General features: G+C 60.3%; 1 protein-coding gene across 7 annotated transcripts; it reads right to left on the bottom strand.

Annotated features, from left to right (window-relative positions):
• Window positions 1-909: 909 nt before the first annotated feature.
• DLX4 (distal-less homeobox 4) lies at window positions 910-6,703 on the bottom strand. 7 transcript variants are annotated; one of them, XR_014820419.1, is made up of 5 exons: window positions 6,201-6,703; window positions 3,598-3,670; window positions 2,890-3,131; window positions 2,556-2,752; window positions 910-1,715 (listed from the first exon to the last, which is right to left on the bottom strand). XR_014820419.1 is itself a non-coding variant. In XM_084983092.1 (5 exons), the coding sequence occupies exons 1-5, from the start codon at window positions 6,309-6,311 to the stop codon at window positions 1,538-1,540; spliced, it is 798 nt and encodes a 265-aa protein (XP_084839218.1). In that variant the 5' UTR covers window positions 6,312-6,456; the 3' UTR covers window positions 910-1,537. The 7 variants fall into 7 exon arrangements, 5 of the variants coding, with proteins under 5 accessions (XP_084839218.1, XP_020922802.1, XP_084839219.1 ...); XM_084983092.1 differs by lacking the exon at window positions 2,890-3,131 and adding an exon at window positions 1,899-2,137 and having other exon boundaries at window positions 6,201-6,456; XM_021067143.2 differs by lacking the exons at window positions 2,890-3,131; window positions 3,598-3,670 and adding an exon at window positions 1,899-2,137.
• Between the last annotated feature and the right edge of the window lie 1,429 nt (window positions 6,704-8,132).

The raw sequence follows: 8,132 nt of genomic DNA, 5'->3' as shown, positions 1-8,132 counted from the left end.
GCCCCTCCCCCAAGGCCTTGGGCCATACTGGGCGAGATTCCCTGAATTATTTGCCGCCTGCTGTCCTTAATCCCCCTGCCCCTGGGTGGTGTGTGTGTGTGTGTGTGTGTGTGTGTGTGTGTGTGTGTGTGTGTGTGTGTGTGTGTGTGTGTGTGTGTGTGTGTGTGTGTGTGTGTGTGTGTGTGTGTGTGTGTGTGTGTGTGTGTGTGTGTGTGTGTGTGTGTGTGTGTGTGTGTAGTGGCCAAGAATCCACTGCTGGTTCCAGGCTGACCTGGAGCCCCTTGACAACCTCATGTGCTCTATAGCTCTGTACTTTCCCATAGCCTGGCACTTAGCACAAACGTGGCTGCTCATTGTCTGGCCCCCTGTTAGCCCTCAGGGTCTGCCTAAGTCACCTTGAGAGCCCCAGGATCTAAACCCAGAGCAGAGGTTCTGCAAATGTTTGTGGGGTGGAAGAAAAGTCCAGTGCCTTCTGGTTTTCCCCCACCTCTCCCTCCCACTCCCCCTTTTCACTAGGGGAGTGTTGGGGCCGTTCCACCCCACTTCTCCCAGGGGAGAGCTGCCCTGGCTCAGCGGGTGGCAGGTCCTCTCCCAGCAGGGGCTCTCCCTGGGCTGAAGGTGGGCACAGGGGGGCTGTGAAGCGCTTGGCTCCCTCCCAGGAGAGAATTTACTGTGAGGCTCAGACTTTGGTCATTTCCAGTATTAGCTTCTTCTGCTTTCACACTGGAGGAGCTGAAAACATGGGCATTAGCAGAACAATCCAGAGCTAGAACCAGACAGCTAGTTAGTGGGAGAGGATCCAGGGCCTCGAGGTCAGGGCTGGGGGAGTCAGATGGGAGAGAAGAGAAAGCTGAACCATCAGCCCTCAGCCCCCGACGTCAGGACATGAACACACTTCACAGCCAGGGCCCAGGTTTCTGTACAAACTTTAATATCAAGATGCTCATGATATGGGGGGGTGGTAAGAGCTTGGGGGGCTGCTAGTCAGGTTGGTTATAAATATGAGTAGTTCCTCTGGACAGAGACAGCTATGAGGAGCAGAATTTCTGGGCCCACCCCACTTCTTTGGGGCCCTCTCTACCTACAGTTACCCAGAGAGCCTGTGTGTCCGCACTCTCCCCAAAGGGTTACCCTACTGGGTTCTCAAGAGTGTGTGCATGTGGGTTTGTTAGGTATGAGGACTCGACTCTTAATAAATACGTGTTGAATCAGATGGATAATTGGATCCATTATCCAATGTGGGAAGACACGGGGAAAAGGGGCTTTTTTAGGAAGAGAGCAAAAATCCCCCTTAGGTCCACAAAACTCCTCATTTTGGGTGTCCCGTCTACCTCAGAGCATGGCGAACAGGTGCATCAGTTGTGAGAAACAAAAGTGGGTGGGGCTTGATGGCGATCAGCTGGAAGACTCTGGATGTCCTCTTCGCTTCTGCTTTTACTTGTCAATGGGGTGGGCCAGGCCCAAGGCACATGGAGAAAAAAACGCTCAGTGTCTGTTGGCTGGTTGGACCCCAGGCTGTGGTGGGATGGCTGTTCTTTCAAGGAAGGGGTGGCAAGACTAGGGATCCTGGGAACAGTCTGAAGCCCAGCCAGTGAGTCTCTCTCCAGAGCCTTTGACTGGCTGGGAGGAAGGTGTCCAGTCCGTGGTGGTGGTGGCGGCGGCAGCAGCGGTGGCAGTGGCGGTGGCGGTGGCGATGATGGGGGCAATGGCCAAGGCTGTTTGGATTAGGAGGCAAGGAGAGGACTCGCCACCTCATCCTTTCCCTCCTCTAGCTCCTCATCCTGAGAAAACCCATCTGGAGCTGGCTTTTTCTGGTCCAGAAGGGGTGCAGGTGGGCTGGGTCCTGCCTGGGCTTTGTAGGAGGGCTGGGGGCCTGACCTGCTCTTTGCCAAACTCACATCATCTGAGGTGGAGCCAGGACATCTGGGGAGTGATGCTGATACCAGGCTCCAAAGCTGTTGCCATAGCCACCAGTGGGCAGGGCCCCCGCCTTGGGTAGATCCCAGAGGGCTGCAAGGGGTGGGGAGCAGGGAGAGAGGGAGGGGGACCTCCTTGGAAAGTCCCCTTCCTGTCCCCCAGAGTTCTGCTTCAGGAGCTTCTTGTACTTGGAGCGTTTGTTCTGAAACCAGATCTTTACCTATGGGGGGAAAGGAGGAAAAATGGAGGATTGAAAGAAAGGTCAGGAGGAGTGTAGGTGTGGACGGGCGTGGCTCAGGGAAAGGGACCCAGCCGGATGGAGTCATCCTGGGAGGAGAGCAGAGGTTGCGAATATTTGCTCCAGTCCTTCATAGCCCCTGAAGCCCGAGTTTCTGCCTCTGAATTAATATCCACTTCTCCCAGTCTAGGTATCCGTCTCTACGCCTGAATCACCCCCCACCCCGGCCCCCTCCTCTCCACACATTCCCCCAATCTTACTGGAGGCCAGCAATGCACACATCCCGGAGCACTGTGAAAGCCAGGCTTGGGGACTCATCAGTCATTCATACCTGAGTCTGAATTCCCAGAGAACACACTAGGGGAGGGTTAGCGTGCAGGAAGGATGGGACTGGCCCCACCTGCGTCTGGGTGAGGCCGAGCTGCGCGGCCAGCTGGGCCCTCTCGGGCAGCGCCAGGTACTGCGTGTGCTGGAAACGCTGGTTCAGGTGCTGCAGCTGCAGATTCGAGTAGATGGTCCTAGGCTTGCGGAGCTTCTTGGTCGGGGCTTGCGAGCGCCCCTCCGAGGGCTCCAGGGACAGCAGCGGCTTCTCAGAGTCTGGGGGGGCGGCAGGAGATGGTGTGTGCACAGCGAGACGGGCGGGCGGACGCGCCGTCTCATGGCTCATTTGCATCTCGTTTGCATTCCAGCCACGGATTAGCAAAAATCAGGCGTGGGGCTCGGCCCTTCTCTACCTTCCGCTCCACTCTGCTTTCAAACCCCTGGCCCACGGTGTGCCAGGTGGGACGAGCCGCAGCTCTTGCCCTCAGGGAGCTCCCACTCTCAGCAGTCCTGTGACCCCAGGAGAACAGCGCCAAGGGCCGGAGCGACGGTAGGGGCGGCGCCCGCGGCGGGAGGGCAGAGTTCAGCCGCGAGCGGTGGCGCCAGCTTGGGGTGGGGCGGGGCAGAAGGGCTGGGTCGAGGGCTGGGCTGAGGCCTGGAGAGCACGGGGGAAGGGCATTTCGGGCGGAGGGAACTCAAAAGCTCTGTTCAGAGGCCCGAGACAGTGTCTGCGTGGCAGACTCCCCACTGCCGGAAGAGGGGTGGTCGGAGGGGCCCGGCTGATGGGTCTTGAAGCCAGGAGGCGCACCCCACCCAGCATCAGAGTATGGAACGTGCTCCGGTGCTTGCCACACCCTCCCCTACTGTAGCCCCCCCCACCCCACCCCAGGGTACTCCCTCCAGGAAAAGTGACCTCTTCCCTCCCCAAGGCCAGCTGGCATGAGGAGTAGGCTCTCAGGGGCCCTAGACGGCCGGTGGGCACAGGGCAGCCCCCTCCTCAGCCCGGCCGCACCCAGAGAGGGGGTTCCCGGCTGTCAAGGGAGGTGAGGGAGGTTCCGAGAGCGCTGCGCCGGGGCAGCGCGGGTTCTCTGGGCCACTCCTGGATCGCGCTGCGGTCTCACCGAGGGAGATCTGGCTACCTCTTGCCTTCCGGCCCAGCTTCTCAAGGAAATTCGCCCAGGAAACAGCTCGGCCCTAGGACAGGGGAGGGCAAGGGGTTCCCCTCTTCTAATCCGGCGGCCCCAACCTGTGCCACTCTACGGGGGCATCCAGGACCGTTCGTGCAGAAGCAGGGCTGGACTGGACCGATCGGCCGAAATGCCCGCGGGCTCAGGGCTACGTTCGTTGCATTCCTCGCGGGCTGCCGGCCGACCTCAGCCAACGGGGCGCTTGGGCCGGGGTGCTGGGACGCGGCGGGGGGTCCGCCCGCGTCCCTCCAGCCCCACCCCCGCCTTCTTCCTCCCGTCCGGGTCACCCTACACGTCAGGTTTCCCGCCCTCCGCCGGCCGCGGTGACCCGATGCCTTCACCTCCCCCGCATCCCTCACCCGTGGCCCCGGGCGCTGCGGGCTTCTCAGATCCACCCCCCTCGACCCCCTGCCTCAACCAATTCCCAGAAAAACCTTTGGCTTTCCGCTCCCGCCCGCGCCTGTCGGGCCTCCCCTGCTTCGACCCTGCTCCTCGCCGCCCCGGGCTGGCTGCCTAGCGACCACCCGCGCCTCTCTGGCTGCGTGGACCGAGCGATGCGGCCCGTGACGCAGAGAGCCCGGAGCCTGACCTGGCTCCTCAAACTCTCAAAGCCCTCCGCGTCCCAACCCTCCCAGAAGACCCCTCCGCTCCCCCAGTTCCCTTTCCACAGCTGCCTTTCTTCACACCAACAACAGCAAGTCACGACTGGATCTGCCCAGGTCGCGATTCAGGAGCCCAAAGGCCTCCCTTGCGGCGGCGGCGGCGGCGGCGGCGCCGCCGCACCCGCCTGCACATCCGGGTGGTGGCACGCAGCTCATTTGGAACCCAACCCCTCCCTCAGGCCCTGAGGGGAGGGTGGACAAGAGTGGGGGGGACAAAAAGAAGACCCCTCAAACCCTCTCTCACACCCCTCTCACTCAATCTAGAGTGAACCAAACCCACCAGTTTCGGTAGGAAAATAAGTACATGTGTGGTTTTCGTTGGATCCGGGGAAATTTGGTAAAGAAAAGGAACCCTCCCCTCTCTTGTCCTGAAACCAAGAAAAGGGGAGGCAAGAGTGTAAAAGACAGGATTGAAAACAACCCCAATTCTCTTAAGGTCAAGGTTATCTTCTTCTCACCCCCAGAAAGAGGCACACAAGCACACACAAAGGTCCCACATTAGCATATACTGAAGAAGAGGCCAAGCGATTCTTTTTTTTTTTTTTTTCTTTTTTTTTAGAAACGAAATCCCTTCCCTCAACTGCTCCTCCTCCAACAACAGACCCAGCAGCAGGAAAGAGCAGCCCCGGTTCTGGCACAGATGGCAGTTTAATATTGGGGGGCTTTGCGGAAGTATCCTAAAATCCCCTATTCTGGCCTCGTGCAGTGAAAATCAATTTGCAAGGGCCCAGCCTGGAAAACGGGCTGTGTCCTTGACCCACGCATGCCCTTTCTTTGGACCCCAGTCTGCCCTTCTGTACATCAAGGAGGTTGGGCTCCCAGATAGCCAAGGTCATTTCTGGTCCCGTTGGTTTTGAGCACATGTCTCCGCAGAGCAACAAGGGAAGGGAGGGAGACATCCTGGTCCTGGGCTGACTCCAGCTAAGTGCCCCTGTGGATGTGCATCCTTGGAGGAAACTGTGCCAAAGACAATTGCGGGGACAATTAGGTGGGGGCGGGGAATGCAGGGCAACTGAACCCTAAGCCCAAGCCAGTACAGATGGGTCTATGTATAGTGTTGCGTGGGTCCCGCACGTACAAGGCCCAGGCCCAGGAAGACAGGCCAGATCCCTGGCTTCTTTGAAGCCTTCCAGTGAGCACTTTCTCGAGCTCAAAGTTGCTCCAGGCCACGGAACTGGGGCCTAACCTACCCCAAAGGCAAGGGGTGGAGATGACAGGAATGGCCAGTTCCTTTGGCTGGAAGGCTGAGATCTATAAGGAGAGACTGCGCGACCCACCTGTGGCTACATTCTTAGACCGGTGGGTAGTAGGGTCTTAGCCCTGGATTCTACAAGGTCAGCTTTCGGTCTTGGTCTGGCACCTTTGAGCATCCGCTGCGGAGAGGGGAAAGGGCACCGAATAGGTCCCCACTTCTACCGCCCTCCAGCTGGGACCTGGTTTCTAGTGTTCAGGCTTTGGCTTGAGCACTGCTTTTTGAGACGAGAACGCAGAGAGGGGCGACATGGAGAAGGGAAGGCGAGACTCCTAGGCTAGGCACCTACACCCACATCTGGATTGTTTCAGTTTTCCGTTACAAGTAGGTACACAACCCCGCTGCTCCAGGGGGCGGGGTAGGGAGTCCTGCCGCTGGGCTTCACACAACTGCAAATCGAAACCAGGTCGGTCCTGAAAGGAGCCCTAGATCAACTCGCCCCCGCCCCTCCCCCCGTCTCCCGCCCCATCCCTTCGCCCTCCCCCCACCCCCACCCCCAGATCCCGTGGAATCTGAGTAAGATCTGAAACCCGCCAGCTGCGCCCAAGCAGGCGAGGACGAAGTTTAGGGGCTCACTGGAGCAGGACCCCAGAGGTGGGAAGAGCCGAAGCGGCCCGACTTACCTGCCTCCTGCTCTTGAGACTGCTGAGACGATGCCGCGGGTTGCTGGCAGGGCAGGTAGGAGTCTCCGGGGGTCGCCGGTCCGGCGTAGGAATAGGATAGGAGGTGGCCATACGGCCCAGAATAGGGCAAATCGGAGGCGGCTGCGGTTGCGGGGGACAGGCCAACCTGGTACGCAGCCACTACCGATGGGACGGGGGCGATGTCCGGGAAGATGGCTTTGGAGGCGTCCGGGCCAGGGTGGGGGCAGGGCAAAGAGGTCATTGCAGCCCGGGCCGGGGCCGAAGGGCCTAGGCCATGGCCCGGCACGGAGTCCGCTCCCTCCGCCAACTCTCTCTTTTCTGAGCCTCGGGCGTTAGGGCCGGATGCGCCCCCCAACCAGCCTCCCCAACACTTATCCCGGGCAAAGCGTCTCTCTGCGCCTCTTCCAGCGGAGAGCGCGCGCCTGGGAAAGGGGTTCCGGGGGGGGTGTCCCCCATGGCTTTTCCCCTCCCCCCTAAATCCATGCCTTCCCCCCCCCCCCCCCCCCCGGGCTCGCTCTCGGGTTCGGTTCCCGGGACCCGACGGGGTCCCCGCCCACTTAGACGCCACGGATTGGTTATCACTGCCGGTGACCTCACGGAGGCCTGCAGCTGGGGCCCGCCCCCCTCCTCCCGTGACGGCCCGGGGAAGGGAAATTCACAACTGGGAGATGGGAGGAGAGCGCCGCTCACGCTCCAGGCCCTGCCATCCCTAGGTCCGCTTCCAGAGGGGTGCCGGGGCTGCAGGGCAATCCGGGCAGTCTGGTCATAGCCGCCGGAAGGCGAGAGAGCTGACGGGGCCGCAAAGCCCAAGGGGCGAGGGGAGCAGCCCCTTGGCGGAGGCTCAAGGAAACTGCAGCCGCGGGCTCCCGCCCACTGGGCTCTGCGCGGCGGTAGCGATCCCGCCGCCACGGACCTGCAGGGGCGTCGAGACCAGCCTGCCGGCCCTGCAGCTTATTCAGCGCGTCGGAATGCGTCGCTGCTGAGCGCCGGCAGTTTGTTGGTAAACAGACGCCGGGTCGGAGGAGGTACCGCCCCGCGCCCAGCCTGCCCCGCACGCGCGCGGCGCGCACGCCCCCGCGGGGCACCCTCCGCCTGGCACGCCGCGACCTCCGCGACTGCGCCTCACCGCCCCCCGTCCTCGCTTCCGCTTCCGGCAGGGGCCCGGGTTTGGTTGCGACACCGCAGCTCCTACAGGCCCCCGAGGCCGAAGGAGGGATCCGCCGTCTGGGCTTCTGCCAGTGCGGCGCCCCGCCTTTCCTGGCGCCGCGTGAGGGTGAAGCCTCGCTCGAAGCCGGACGAAATCCGGGAGTGGGAGGCGAGTCCAGTTTGGTGACTCCTGGGAGGTCGCGGGAAATTGCGCAGGCCCGGCTTGGTTGCCGCAAGGCCTGCCTCTAAACATTATACCCAAGACCTTGATGGGTGGATGTCGGCGTATAGCACTCTACGGCCACAGGCACACAACTACACAGAGACCCCATTCCAATCTAATATGTACACTGGCGTAGACCAAAACGCAGGTGTCTACACCGATATTCACATTGGCATCCCTGCATGAAAGAGGTTCCTTTATGGATCTGCAAATACAGAATTTAGGCTGTGGTGTGTACATATCTGCACACCCAAAGATGAACAGCAATACCCCTGAATAAAAGCCCTGTAGTTGTCTCTTACACAGACCCACAGCTATACAATTCCAATTGCTGGTGTACACACTCGAAAATACAGAAAACCCGAGCATACAGACATTTCTGTGCTTGTACCCATCCTATGAGAGGCATCAGTCCATACACATCTAAGCTGCTTCCTATAACTGTTAGGGCAGTTATACCCCCAAACCTGCCAGACCCCACAGATTCCCCAGCATACCTATATACACAACTTCCTGTCACTTCAGTGTGTGGACAATTCATG

The sequence above is a fragment of the Sus scrofa genome, chromosome 12 (genome assembly GCF_054392235.1).
Source record: "Sus scrofa isolate SSC_HxYL_T2T_F1_AM1 chromosome 12, Sscrofa_HxYL_maternal_Yorkshire_Landrace_v2.0, whole genome shotgun sequence".
Lineage (NCBI taxonomy): Eukaryota > Metazoa > Chordata > Mammalia > Artiodactyla > Suidae > Sus > Sus scrofa.
Note: the sequence above shows the minus strand (reverse complement) of the source record. Positions and strands in the feature narration are given on the sequence as shown.